This window comes from Salarias fasciatus, chromosome 23 (genome assembly GCF_902148845.1).
Source record: "Salarias fasciatus chromosome 23, fSalaFa1.1, whole genome shotgun sequence".
Classification (NCBI taxonomy): domain Eukaryota; kingdom Metazoa; phylum Chordata; class Actinopteri; order Blenniiformes; family Blenniidae; genus Salarias; species Salarias fasciatus.
Window position 1 is genome coordinate 420,755 of NC_043766.1, and position 15,427 is coordinate 436,181.

At 46.4% G+C, this 15,427-nt stretch overlaps 1 protein-coding gene across 1 annotated transcript; it reads right to left on the minus strand.

Annotated features, from left to right (window-relative positions):
- Positions 1 to 419: 419 nt before the first annotated feature.
- Positions 420 to 3,511, minus strand: LOC115381962 (anterior gradient protein 2 homolog). Its single transcript, XM_030083608.1, has 7 exons — positions 3,397 to 3,511; positions 3,089 to 3,152; positions 2,958 to 3,010; positions 2,786 to 2,862; positions 2,567 to 2,630; positions 603 to 686; positions 420 to 532 (listed from the first exon to the last, which is right to left on the minus strand). The coding sequence occupies exons 1-7, from the start codon at positions 3,509 to 3,511 to the stop codon at positions 420 to 422; spliced, it is 570 nt and encodes a 189-aa protein (XP_029939468.1).
- Positions 3,512 to 15,427: the final 11,916 nt, after the last annotated feature.

The following is a 15,427-nucleotide window of genomic DNA, read 5'->3' on the forward strand; positions in this document are numbered from 1 at the left end:
TTTACTTTTTTTTTTTACTGTGGCATAGTGATATTTACACAGCACAACACAACAACTAGAGAAGGCAACAGAACGAGGATCATTGATGATGGCCATGGTGTGCAATTTTTTATTTTATATCAACAGTAGGTTGTGATATTTTTAATAACACATAAGGTTTTTGCTAAGTTGACCCTATATTTCATTGTGCTGGGTGCTAATCACTTAAAGAGCCAAAAACACCAGCTGTTGGTTGAACACATCAGTTTTTATTCCAAAGGATGAGCAGTAAAGATACCAGGGTGGAAATCAGGGTGGAGTTGAGGAGAGACACGTCAGGAGGCAGAGGAACTCTTCAAGTGAAAGTCTTTTCACATGTGAACTGGTGACAGCAAACTGAAGGTGGAGGTGGGTGGAGGGCGCCTCCTCCTGCTCACAGCTCAGACTTCAGCAGCTGTGGACTCGGGGAGGGAGTGGGTGGAGGTGGGTGTGGTTCTGCAGCTCACAGCTGAGACTTTAAGGAGCTTCTTGGCCTTCTTCATGTTGTCCAGCACTGAGGAAGAGGAGGAGGCTCTCAGTGTGTGTGTGTGTGTGTGTGTGTGTGTGTTAGCTGGAGCACTTACAGACATTCATATCAGCTGCTTCATAGCCGTATAGGCGGTTGGAGTAGCGTCCAATGATGTCGTCTCTCACCGTCATGGAGGGGTCTATTGGGAAGTGGACGTAGTAAATGACGTAGCAGTGCAGGAGCAGGTGACGTAGAGTTTCTAGAACAGGGTTCTCCAAGAGGATCGATCTTGCTGTAACTCGTCTCTGCAGGCTTGTGACGGCTGCTGCCTTTTTGTGTCAGGGTTTGATCGAGTTTGTCTGGCTCAGGTGTCCAGTCGTGGCATTTTTGCTTCCTTTCTCCAGCCCTTCATCCATGACCTCACCTATCCAGCCAGCAGTCATCCTGGACACCTGTCTCCAATCATCCCATCATCCAATCATCCAATCATCCTCCAGTCCTGCCCCTATATATTGCTTTGCACCCTGTGTTGTGTTGGTGTGTGAGTGTGAGGGAGAGATTGCTTGTTGTTTTGGGGAGCATTTTGACGCCTTGTCTGAAGTTTTGAGACTTCTTGTTTGTTCCCTCCTCAGCCAGACTACTGTTTGAGGGCCTGTTTTTGTTAAACCTACCTGTCCCCACCCAGTGTGTTTTGTAGTCTCCCCCGTTTTCTGTATTGTCTTTTTCCTTGGAGAAGGGCTCCAGGTAAGACACCCCGGGGTCTACATTCTGCACGTAGGTAACTTTCCGTATATAAACATTAGGTAAACATGGGCGGCTGCCGCGACCCTTTGTAGCAGACAGGTAAGGTGAGGCTTAGTTTGGGTTAGTCACTGGTTTAAGGTAGTTTAAGGTAGAGGGGTCACAGGGTCGAGGTTTAGGGGAAGATTAGGATTTGTGTGTGTTTAGTGGCACCGCCCACAGAGCCCTTCTCCTAACGTCCTCCTACCCTCTGTTCGCTCTCCTCCATTTTTGCTTTTTGCTAGTTTTTTGTTTAACCCCTGCGGGTTGTGTTTTCATTTCTGTGATAACTTGTAAAATTGTTTGTCACACTGTTTCTATTTGATTTATCTTTGGTTACATAAAGGAAAAGGTCACCTGAGTTCTTTTGTGTTGTACCTTGTTTTGCCTGCACACCGTTGTAAGCCTAATTTCCATCAGCCCAGTAAGCCTGTGCATAAATTGTTGCTATTCCCCAGCTCCTAGCTTGACCATTTTTAACACCTTTAAGGGGGAGGTAACACTGCTCTTACATACTCTTCTCTTCCAGTCAAGGCCTCAGCCTTCATCAGAAGTCCTGTTGTTCTCGACACTCTCAGGATCTACCTTCAGTTCAGGAAATGACAACACAATATGATTGGTCCACAAAGCATCTGTTTAGGTTTTTCCAGGTCAGACATTCAGTGCTGTTCCCTCCCTGCCCCCATCGGTTCTAGGAAGATTTACTCACATTAGGGTTCGTGGGAGCGTTGGCTGACGGCTCCAGAGATTGAGGACAAACGTGACTCAGTGTCATCTGAGTTGTTTGTCTTTTGTCCACACCTTCATAATTATTGGTGAAGTTATTTTAACATTGTTGGAATAATTCTACAGTCCTGTCCGACACTCCTTTGAATTCCAGAGAACTGAACTTGGTTCAAAAATAAATTCTTGGTTTTACTTCTTGAATCTCCAAACGCCACCTCACTGGTACAGACTCAGGACAGCATGTTTGAGCAGACTTCTTGGAATATGACATGTCCAGGGTTATTGTTGAAAATAACAAAGCTTGAAAAGTATAGGTACCAAATGTCAGGCATGCATCACACAAGAGAAGGATTGTGGCTCTAGATGCAGTGATCTACTCCACTGTGGGTTCTGCTCGGTTCTTAGTGAGGACAGAACCACCAGATTCAGGTGTGTTGAAGCAGGGAGAGAGCTGGAACGTGCTGCTGAGAGATGCCTGTTCCAGACTGCACCAAGCTGCTGATCTGGTTTAAACAGGTCGGATCCAGTTGCCTCTGTCCCCTGAGTCCTCTGAGGACAGACACCAGGTCTTACCTACAAAGATGATCCTGGGGACGTACTGTCCATCAGGGGACAGGTTTTGATCTACAGTTTCCTGCTGCGGGGAAGGAGAGCAAACACACACACACTCACACACACACACACACACACACACACACACACACACACACACACACACACACACACACGTGTAATGCAGGATGCTTCATTCCAGTGTTAGAGCCCCCTCACCCCACCAGCCCTGCAGCCTACCATCACATTGAGGACCACGAAGTCCTCGTCCAGGATCCTCTGGATCTCATCGAAGTGAGCCATAGCCTGCTTGAGCGCTGCAGGACAGACGGAGCGTTTGGGTGAAGCACAGCAGGGGGGGGAGCAGCAGGACGTGCTGGGGCGGGTGGGGGGTACAGCTGGGCCGGCTCACCATCGCATTGAGAACAGTCCTCCAGGAGGAACAGGACCATCAGAGGCTTGTTGCTGGAACACAGACCAGACAGTTGTTTCACACCCACCCCTCATGGAACCGTTCCCCTTAGAACCAAGGTGCTTCCTCACGTGGACCGAGACAAGGACAGAGCCTCCTCGTACGTCTGAGCCCAGTTCAGCTGGTCGCCCCAACCTGCAAGACACAGGAGCAGCTGGGGTTCAAACCAGGACACTACTGAAGCTACTCCTGTACTGTTATGTCTCGGTGCTGTGATAGACATACCGGAGACATGTATGCTCTTAACAGGCTCTTTAATAACACCGCTGCTCGGCCCATACATTTACATTGTGTCCGTCCTCTTAAAGTGTCCCACCAAGTTTTCACCATCGTATGGTTCCTACCCCAATGCTCCCATTACAACTCCGTCACCACAAACCTCGAGACAGCGACTGAGGGATCCTCTGGCCAGATTTGGGGACATATTTAGTAAAGGTGGAGGACAGGGCCACCAGGACCAGGACCAGGACCAGGGACGCAGCTGCTCTGGTCATCTTTCAGCTGCCTGGTTACAAGAACAGACCTGAGGGAACATCTGGACCAGCAGGGTCAGAGTTCTGGAAACAACAGCATGGTGAAGACGCTGGAGACACAGGAGAGCACTGAGACTGAAACCCTGAATCCAGCGGGTCCACACTGAGGACCCAGCGGTTCCACAGCAGCAGATCCTGTTGAGGACCAGCCTTCCTGAACTCTCGGGTTTCAGAACATCCACATTTAGCTGCAGTCAAAGTTCTTGGTTTCATATCATGTAATAAAAGACCTCAGAGAACCTCAGACAACCAACTCCTGCCACTGACTCCTGCAGATTTTTACAGAAACTTCATTCTTGGTGCTTTCATGCAGTTTGTCTGATAATGAAATAATGAAAACTGAGGCCACAGATTCCTAAAAATGAGCCCTTCCAGAAGCACAACAGCAGCACGAGGTCTTCTCTGCTTACCTGCTGCTCAGACGTGGAGGACAGGAGAGAACGGGAGAGGACGGGAGTCCTGCTGCGTCTCCTGCTGCTCCGCCTCAGCTTTAAAGCTCCTGGCAGGTGGAGCGCCCCTCCCTCTCCTCCTCCAACCCCTCCATAGTGCTGACTCACCCAGATGTCTTGCATCGGGAGAACAGGTTCCTGTCCTGATGCAGACATCCTGCCTGTCCGGTCGGGACTAGGCATGCTGGGTATGTGATGGACGCCCGGGGACAGTGGACGGGGGTCACATGCCTGGCAGCCCTGTCCGTGGAGGACAGAGGAAGTGTTTACAATGGCTGGCCTGTGGCTGATTGGCTTGTGCTGCGGCCTGATACTCTGGAGGATTAAGAAGACCGCCGCCACAAAAGACGTCCAGGGGAGGACGGTCTCAGGCATAATGCATTCATTTAAGAAATATCACTGTTGTCTGAAAGTGTCTGTATTGTAGAGGGCACAACTTAAGCTAAAGTAGAGGACAGATTTGATCATACGCGGCCTACAGAAGGAAAATTTCAAAGGAACAACAAGAGAAACTCGACAAACAAATATCACAGATCGACACCTGAAATGCTCAGAACCCATCCCCAGATTTGGAAAAACAGCTTCTGACCCCAGTTTTTCATGATTTGGCCCTCCCATCACTTACTTTAGAGCAGATTGCTTCGTTGGACAAAACAAATAACACAAAGAGAAGTCTGCTATGCCATCAAACTGTTAAAGATTGAAACTTTACTAACGAATACCTTTAGTGAACAACTATCTCCGATCTTGACCAAACTGTATGCCGAATCCTGTACATCTGGCCAGCTTCCTCCCACTCTCAGCCAAGCATGCATCACGTTTCTGTTAAAAAAAAGGGAAGGACCTATTAGACTGTGCCTCATACCGGCCGATCTCGTGACTGAATTCAGACTATAAAATTCTGGCAAAGATTCTCTCTCTCCGTCTTGAAGAGATTCTACCTTGTATTATATCCCCAGACCAAACAGGTTTTATAAAACAGAGACCACTCTTTTTCAACATCCTTCCCAGTCCACCTCAGAATGCATTCACTCTATGGATGCAGAGAAAGCATTTGATGAGTCAAATGGACATTCCTTTTTCAAACCCTGGTCAAATTTGGGTTTGGGGCGTCTTTCATTGCCTGGATCCGGTTGCTGTATTCTTGCCCTTCCGCTGTAGTCCTGACCAACAATCGCTACTCTGCACCTTTTGATTTGGCCTGTGGGACGAGACAAGGCAGTCCCCTCAGTCCACTGCTATCCGTCTTAGCTATCGAGCCACTTGTGATAGCCATAAGATCCAATCGTGCTATCACAGGCTTTCTCAGGGGCAATATAGAACACAAGTTGTCTTTGTATGCCGACGACCTTCTCTTATATGTGCCAAAAGCTGAGTCTACTATTCCTCATATAATTACATAATTAAATATTATCCTGGTTTATCTGGAGTGGTAAAAATCCTCGTCTGAGCAGGGATTTTTTGCAAAAAACTAAACAAAATGGCTGCTTGGCTCTGGCAGACTTTTGAAAGTAGTATTGGTGCTACAAATTTGCACTGCATGATGTTCTGGAAGAACTGTACCTCTGTGGTGAAATGTCGCTTATGGGTTAGCATGGAAAGACTTTCTCGTAAACCGGTAAACCTTTCTGCCCTTTTGGCTGCACCCATGCCACTAAATGTGTCTACTGTCCCAGGTGACACTATAAATGACTGCAAGGTGGGCTTTTTGGACCAATACCAGACAACCACCTATTCCAACCATCTGTGCAAGACAATGCATTTACCATTTTGTTTGTTTCTTTTCTTGTCTTTCGTTTTCTTTTTAATGTTTTTTTTTTTATTAATGGAAATTCAGTAAATATATTTAAGCACCAACTTAATCTAAAGTTAACCTAAGTTTGATTTTTTTCTCGCAGTATAACATCTAGAAAGCTTCCAGACTTGCTCACCATGGAGAGTTAGTTGTTCATACTAAAAAAATATGATTTGTCTTTCGATGTCTGAATGACCTTTAGTTCAATACATACTAGGCATAGCTCACAGGGCCAAGATATCTCTTGTTTTTCTTTTCTATTTCATGATTCACCAGTTAGTCGTGTATGTGGAAATGTGAAGACTGTGAAAACTCATTTTCAACATCATCTGCATGATTCACACTTTAAGTGCCACATTTGTGACAGCTAAACTGTGAATCTGCTGTTAATCAGTCACTCAATCTGCAATCCCCTCGGCACATTCTTTGCCTTTCATGTCAAACTAATTTAATTAATGACATGAATAATTCAAACCACAAGTATCAAGTTTACAGTCATAGCCAACTTATTTTAGCTTCATACAGTTTCCAGTCCAAATCAGGCTTTTTTTGATTTATGAGTAATAAACTGAGGATGACTGTAAAGCTGAGGCTTGTGAACTCAAAAAGCATGTACCCCAGCTGATGAAAAGCCCATTGACAGATATCCAGGTACTCTGGTGCCCTCAAGTGGACAGTTAGAGCATGATCCTTGACAGTTCATGACAAACCAACCGCAAAATAATGCTGTTTGAGGACATTACTGCTTGTACAAACTTTAATCTGCTGCTACGACAACGGTTAAAGATATTCTACTTTTTTTCTACTGCATTTCACCATAGCACTTACCACTACTGCTACTACTACTGCTGTAAAAATACACTGCAGGCAGATTTGCAAAGGAAGGATGGACCATGATCTTTCGGCTCATATGCACGCTCAAAAACTATCCAAAGAAATTGGAATGAACCTTTGAGTTTGTGCAAAAAGTCTTGATGGATCTTGATGAGAAAAAGATGAGCCTGAAAAGTTTATATTTACTAATTCAGGGTTATTCAATATAATGACTTTGCTATAACCCTTTTACACCTACACTTATACCAGGGTGGCAACTTTGCCATGGTAGGACTTTCTCTCTGCTCCAAATTTTTATGTGCATTTTTATTTGTGTTTGAACACAAGATTTTGAATACCTGGGCATCAAAAAAAAAAAAACAAAAAACAAAAAGGAAAAGCTCTCCTCTGGTGTTGCGGTGCCAATGGTGAGAGGTAGTTGGGGACCAGGTGTGCGTTTGGGGGTGAATATGAGTGGGTGAGGCTTTCTCCAGACCAAAATCATTTTATTTAAACGTATAAGAATGGGAGAAATAATAAATCTAACTGGTAAAATAACATGCTAATGTTATTTCCTCCTCCATAAATCTGGATGGGACTTTTCTCTCCCTCCTGGATCTTCTCAGCATTTCACTATTTACAAAACTCGTTCACTAGCGAATCTATTTGAATGAGGAAAAAAAAGAGTGAAAAAAATGAAAAAAGTAGCCGAAAAGCGATAAAACACGGTAAAATACACTACAAAATGTTCAGCTACAATGCTAATATTAATATTTACGAAGCTAAACTATCATATACACAGAAATACACAGCCTTCTCCTCTTTCAGAATCAGAATCAGGACTTGCAGGTCTTGCCAGACTCAGTGCCGTTGAGCAGGGCAGGATGGCTGAATGTCGCTGGGTCTGGTTTGTGTGTTTGCATTGTTTTCTTTTTTGCGTTGTGTGTTTGCTTGAAAGAAAATACTATCTGGGGAAGAAGAAAAATGTATTGTACAAGTTGTCAATTACAACTGACTTTCCAATAAATATGTTTTGGAAAAAAGAAAACAGTCTCATTACCGGTGATAAAAGCAGGACTGACCACAACATAACTCTTTAAATAGCCTCATGAAGTCTACAGATCACAAGACGACTCATTCAGCACCTTCATGAAGTCTACAGACGACAAGACGACTCTTTCAGTGGCTTCATGAAGTCTACAGACGACAAGATGACTCTTTCAGCGGCTTCATGAAGTCTACAGACCACAAGACGACTCTTTCAGCAGCTTCATGAAGTCTACAGACCACAAGAAGACTCTTTCAGCAGCTTCATGAAGTCTACAGACCACAAGAAGACTCTTTCAGCAGCTGCATGAAGTCCACAGACTACCAGATGACTCTTTCAGCAGCTGCATGAAGTCCACAGACTACCAGATGACTCTTTCAGCAGCTGCATGAAGTCCACAGACTACCAGACGACTCTTTCAGCAGCTTCATGAAGTCTACAGACTACAAGACGACTCTTTCAGCAGCTTCATGAAGTCACAGACCACAAGACAACTCTTTCAGCAGCTGCATGAAGTCTACAGACCACAAGACGACTCTTTCAGCAGCTGCATGAAGTCTACAGACCACCAGACGACTCTTTCAGCAGCTTCATGAAGTCTACAGACCACAACACGACTCTTTCAGCAGCTTCATGAAGTCACAGACCACAAGACAACTCTTTCAGCAGCTGCATGAAGTCTACAGACTACCAGACGACTCTTTCAGCAGCTGCATGAAGTCACAGACCACAAGACAATTCTTTCAGCAGCTGCATGAAGTCACAGACCACAACACGACTCTTTCAGCAGCTGCATGAAGTCTACAGACCCCAGCACAACTCATTCAGCAGCTGCTTGAAGTCTACAGACCACCAGACGAAACTTTCAACAGCTACATTAAGTCTACAGACTACAAGACGACTCATTCAGCAGCTTCATGAAGTCTACAGACCACAAGACGACTCTTTCAGCAGCTGCATGAAGACGACCCCTCAACTTAAAGCTCGGGTTGGCGATTTGAATGAGATACATTTTTTTAAATACTGGTTAAAATGATCTTTATGACCCGATGGAAAGCAATTCGTAGCGTGTTGTTAAAGTAGTTTGGAAAATATCCGCTATCTACAGCAGGAGTGAAACGGGAAAAACAGCAACCAATAGCCTTGCCGGGACACCTTTTTTTAAACCAATCAAATCGTTTCGCCATTCGACCTGCCCCCTGCGCATACATGTCAATGGCGTGCACTGACCCTGATTCAGTGCGCGCGTAGAAGGACGGAGTGTCGTTGCAGAATGGCGGAGAAGAATGTTTGGGGGTTGACTTACCGTTGAGTGTGCCATGACTTGTCATAGTGCAAATAAAGAAAAACGAAGAAACGAAGCGCTGAGGACAGGTTACGCCAGGAACGCACTGGACGCACTGGCGCACCGCGAGCGCCTCGAATGTCTCCGCTCCCAACGGGAGCTCCGCCAATGGACTGGGAGCTGGGCGGAGCTAGCTAGGCGGAGCCTTGGGGAGATGCTACATGCTAACGCTAGTTTTCCAAGATCGCCAACCCCAGCTTTAAGATTAAGAAAACCACCTAAATTCAAGATGGTGTCCAAAATGACCACCGCATGTGGTTTCCTGCCATAATCCTCCCACACTGATTGGTCATATAATGGCTCCAGATGACCAGTTTTATTCATCTTGTTATCATGAATCTTGGAATAATCAGCTGAGCTGAAAGTGAAGTATGGCCCGCCATATTCTGATGGACATAGATTGTCTAACTTTAGGGTGCTGAACTGAAGTCTTGGTTTTCATGCAAAAGTGGTTGTTCGGGATGGAATCCGAGATGGCAACCAAATGGCCTTTTTCTTCGATTTTGGTCTTTCTACGGAGTTTCTACTCACCGTTTCCAGTCATTTTTTTATTCGTGTTTTTGTGTCGGTCTAATTAGTAAGTAAAGCAAATTCAGTCTCTTTTTCATGTATTGATCCATTCTGCTCTGAACAAAGGTTTTTTTGAAGGTCTGTGTAAAGGAAGATATCTTTAAAAGCAAAGAGGGCAAATGTAAAAATCTGTAAATACCCAGCAAAATGTAATGTTGGTCTTACCAAAACTTTCACCCAACTCTCTCAATTCAAACATTTTTAAACTGGCAAAGTGAAAACCCAAAGATATAAAACATTTTAATATTGTACTTCAGGCTGTCTGTAGGTCTACTGGGCCGGTGTAGGTACCAGATGTGTCCGGGCTGCCAAAACTGTCCGAGGACCCTCGACTGCCGATGACGTATCACATTCTGATTGGACCAAATACGTATACGATGACGTGGCATACTCTGATTGGGTTTAATGACGTATCATATTATAATGGGCTTTATGTTTGGTTTTAAAAATATGGCATTTGTTCTGGTGAAGAGCAGGGTGATGGAGAACGAGCAGCAGAACAAGAAAGAGTTTCGTGACGAAGTGAAACATTTTGAACAGAACGGTGTTGATCATCTGCGAATGTGGAGAACAGGAAAAGGGTTATCCGCAGAGCGTCGAAACAGGACTTGGTAAAGGGTAAGTCACAGTATGAAAAATGGAACTACTTTGTGGAACTACTTTTAGTCATAATGGAAGCTACTAGTTATTGTGTGGACATACTTCTCAGTGTTCTCCTTGGTTGGGGCTGCGGTGTTTTTTTTTTGGTTGCTGAGTGGTTCATCGGGCGTCAGCAGTTCATTGATCTTGGGTGCTTTATTACTGTTCCTCCTTAACTTGATCAGCCTTTCTGTTTCGAGGTTGGCCGCTTTCATTCAGTCTCTCAATTAAAGCTTCATCAGTCACATCTGGGTTGTTGAGAAGAGATTTAAGCTGAAACTTGATGTTGTTATTCAAAAGAGCAGTTCCCACTAGGGGTGTGCCAAAATATCGCTATTACGTTATATTGCGAGATTTCGCCTAACGCCACGTCATCGATGGTATCGATATTTAAAGCAACACTAAGGAACTTTCCGTTTTCGTTGATTTTGGCGGCGCCAGTGGACAAAGCGGTAGTGTTTTGCCTGACCGAATACTACAGTTCCCATGAGGACTAGCACGTGGCGTCGTAAATTGCTGTTCCCGGTAGCATGCTGTCGGACTGAACTCGCCTTCATTTGTTTACAGTGGCTGTGTGAAGGACGGATAGCGACGAGGTAATGAATCTAATGGTGGCTAAACAATGTTATATCGTGATGTGACGCATGCCGTAAAGCAGTCTGCACATTTGGAGCTTTTTAGTGTGCAGGGTTCCTACCACCCTCCTCACAGCTGCTTCGTCCAAGTGAAAGCAATACTGACGACCTCAGCCCGTGACAGAGGGGGCATTCAACTAGTTGTAAGTCGAAGTATCATCACAAAAGATATTAAAATTTTTTATTAAGGTTAAAAAGTTCCTTAGTGTAGGTTTAAATACTGTATTTTCCACACTATGAGGCGTGCTGTCAATGAATGGCGTTTTTAAAAACTTTTTTCATATTTAGGGCGCCCCCATTGTATTTTCACCATATTTTCTGAAAAAAAGTTGCACCGGATTATTATAAGGCGCAATGTTAGTTTTTGATAAAATTAGAGGCTTTTGGGTGTGCCTTATACTGCGGAAAATACGGTAGTAAACATGAACACATTGTAAATGGATTATTTTACAAAGCCCTGCTGCAATTTTTTTCAAGCTTCAAAATAAAAGTTGAAATGCGTGGCCAGATTTTCATAGACCACCCAGCTGATTGAAGTTCTAAACACAGACCTGCACATGCATAGTGCTCCGCGAAAGGATATACCAGCGCACAGTTTATGGCTTCTACTGCTGTGCTCCAGTATATCCTTCCGCGGAGCACTGCGCATGCGCAGGTCTCTGTGTATCAAAACATTATTTTAATGGATTGAAAACACGTTATTTAAAATGTTTCATAAACATTCGGATTTACTTCACGTGCTAATACGCCATCCCCTGCACCACTGGAAGGAGTATTTTGTCCACTTTCGTCAGTCTGGCTCTGTTTCCTCTTCACCTCCAGCAGCTGAGCTAAGCTAACTATGATGCTAACAGTTGAGAGCCAACCAGTGGATGCACAGACACAAAAAAGGTATTTATGAGCTTATCTCACTTTGTAAATGATAGGGATAGGGCGTGGGTCCAAAATCTTCGGAGTATTCCTTTAAACAAATGGAGGAAAAAAAAGCAAAACATAACTATGAAATTGACTGAGATATATTTTAGTGTGAATGCATGCCTGGCCCAGCCTGGCTGAATAACGCTGGCGTGAACGAGCCCAACCTGTCCTGCTCCAGTCCCACACCGCTCCAGCTGCGCCTCAAAAAAACATACATGCACTTTTAGCGGTGAAACAGGGTCCATTCCTCATTATTTGCCATATTGAACTCGGCCGGATTATCCAGAAAATCAGGAGGAAAAGGCTGGTATAAGGCACAAACTGAAATAAGGAGCGCAAATATGACAAAAATTAAAATGAAGCTTAAATCGAGTGTTTGGCCGGTGCACCGTTTCTCCCTCTTGGCTTTCTTCAGGTGCTGAAAACATGCAAAATAAAGTAAATTTCCCTTCAACACACAATCTGGCTTAATAAAGGTAAGTATGAGGCACAATTTGGCGTGACTGAATGTATCCTGTCTTCTCTGTCTGACTTCCTGAGGGTCAGAGATAGAATGGAGTTTGAGGAAGTGGCCTCAGAAGAAACTCCCATTTTTCATCTGCTCTGCTATTAGTGGTGTGTGTGTGTGTGTGTGTGTGTGTGTGTGTGTGTGTGTGTGTGTGTGTGTGTGTGTGTGTGTGTGTGTGTGCTGGGGGGAAATCTTGGTAAATACTTGGGCCCTCATTTATCAGACGGTCTTACGGCTGTATATGGGCGTACGCCCGTCGTAGGTCCATATGAAAGACGGGTTAGTTATTTATCAATTTGTTCGGAAAGATGAAATCTCACGACAGGTCTGACATCGTGTACGCAACTTTCAGTCAGTGCGGTCTTGCGGTGCAGTGCAGAAAAACTTGGCGGAGAGTGAAAATAATTATAAAGCACATCTCAAACACGCCATAAAGCACAAGCAGCACACATTCAGGACAGTTAAAAAATGAATAAAAAATGAAATGATGCCCTTACGGAATATCTATAAAATTCTTCTTTGTGGGATTAATAAAGGATTTTTAACTTTCAATAGCTCTGCTGGTCCATCCTGCCACGGAGAGAAGCAGTTTTAACAGTGCGCAAAGATGCACACGCTGCTGCGGAGCAGCTTCAGATTGAGCGGGGGAAACGCTGATGTTCCTGTTCATACCCGAAAATGTGTGTGACTTTATTTATGCGGTTTTACACAATATTGCACTGGCCGATAGAGTTACTTTGATGCGCTGGAGCTACGAGAGGAGCTGATGTGGGAACCGGCAGAGCCTCCACTGGATCTGGACGGAGGAGACAGGACCTGAAGAACCGCTACTGAAATGTAAATAAACTCTAAAATTTAGCAAATGATTTTTTTAATCAGTGATGTGATGCCAGTAACCTAGAAAATAACATATAAACTAAAGGGAGATTAAATACAGACAGAGGACGTTTAGTCAAACATTTTATCAAGACTTCTGTAAATTGTCTTTAATTTAAGCAGCAGGCTGGTCGGTCCTGTGTCCCGTTCGGTCCGGGGCCCTTGTCGGCACCGGGTCCGGTGCTGGGTGTGTGTGTCTCAGTGGGACCGTCCCCGCTGTGTGAAGGAGACCGGAGAGCGGTGCCGCGCTGTCCAACTCTGAGACATAAACAAAACAATAAAACTCTGAGCTGCACAACTGTCAGGATTCTGCTCTGGCAGGCTCGGGGGCAGTCCCAGTCTCCCTGGGTCCTGCTGATTTCTCATTGCAGTCAGCTGGGGGCTGCCACCCTGCCTGCCTATTTAAGCCTCTCCCAGTCACCTAGTGCGTGCCGGATCGTTATCCTCTCTGGTCTGCCGTGCTGCTGCAGAAGCGCTCTCCTGCCCAGCACATCTCAGTGAGGGATTACGCCTCGACCTCGCCTCGACCTCGCTACGCCTCGACCTCGCCTCGCCTCGCCACGCCACGCCTCGACCTCGCCACGCCACCCCACCCTTGCCACGACCTCACCTGAAGCCAACCTGTGGCACTGCAGCCAGGCTGCAGTCCTAGTGACTCTCTGCACCGAATAAACCGTTGCACACCTCATCCTGTCTCCGTCTCTTCACTTGGGTCTTGGGTCACTTGGGTACCCTTGGCTGCAGCTCCACGACCCTCTCATCTCCTGGACCGGGGGAAGGGTGATTTTGTGGAGTACTCACTGCCTGGCCAACTGCCTCCGGTCGGCGTCCCGTTCTCCATCTCTGCCCAGCCATCAGCCCACCGTGGAGGCTGCTGATCTCTCCTTGGTGCCTCCGGTTTTCCATGACCTGGCTCCTGTGTTCAGTAAAACCAAGGCCTTGTCCTTACCCCCTCACAGGCCCTACGACTGTGCCATCGAACTGGTGAAGGGGGCGACCTTGCCGTCGGGGAGACTTTACAGCCTGTCGGGTCCCGAGAGGGAGGCCATGGAGGCCTACATCAAGGATGCCCTGAGGGCTGGGATCATCCGACCCTCCTCGTCGCCTCTCGGGGCAGGCTTCTTCTTCGTCAGTAGGCGGATGGCTCTCTTCGCCCGTGCATCGATTACAGGCAGCTCAACAGCATCACGGTCAAGGACAAATACTCGTTGCCCCTCATGGACTCTGCTTTCGAGCTGTTACAGGGAGCCACCATCTTTACCAAGCTGGACTTGCGCAATGCGTACCACCTAGTCCGCATTCGTGAGGGGGACGAGTGGCTGACGGGGTTCAAGACTCCGGTGGGGCACTTCGAGTACCTGGTCATGCCCTTCGGCCTCACCAATGCCCCAGCAGTGTTCCAACGTCTGATTAATGATGTGTTGAGAGACTTCCTGAACACTTTTGTTTTTGTGTACATTGACGACATCCTGGTGTTCTCTAGATCTAAGGAGGAGCATGTCAACCACGTCCGGCAGGTGCTACAGAGGCTCCTGGAGAACCAGCTGTATGTTAAGGCAGAGAAATGTGAATTCTTCTCTGTCTCTACTTCATTCCTGGGGTTCACCATTGCGGAGGGCTCGCTCCAGGCGGATCCAGCTAAGGTCAAGGCGGTGGTAGACTGGCCTGTCCCCCTGAACCGCAAGCAACTGCAACGCTTCCTTGGCTTTGCGAACTTCTATAGGCGCTTCATCAGAGGCTACAGCCAGGTGGCACGTCCCCTCACCCAGCTCACGTCCACAAAGTCCCGTTTCGCCTGGTCTGAAGAGGCTGGGAAGGCCTTCACCAGACTCAAGACAGGTGGACCTGGCCCAGCAACTCATTGTGGAGGTGGATGCTTCTGACGCTGGGGTCGGCGCTGTCTTTTCGCAAAGGTCATTGGACGACGGTAAGGTCCACCCCTGTGCTTTTTTTTCGAAGCGTCTGTCTCCCGCGGAGAGGAACTACAGCGTGGGGGACCGGGAGCTGCTGGCGGTCAAATTGGCCCTGGAGGAATGGCGGCACTGGCTGGAGGGGGCGAGGCAGCTGTTTGTGGTTTGCACTGACAACAAGAACCTGGAATACCTCCGATCTGCTAGGCGGCTGAACTCTCGGCAGGCCAGGTGGGTGTTGTTTTTTGACCGCTTCTCGTTCTCCATCACTTATCGCCCAGGCTCCCGGAATGTCAAGCCCGATGCCCTCTCTCGTCAATTCGCTGGTGAGGGAGAGAGGAGTAAGGAGACTGCCATTATCCCGGTGGATT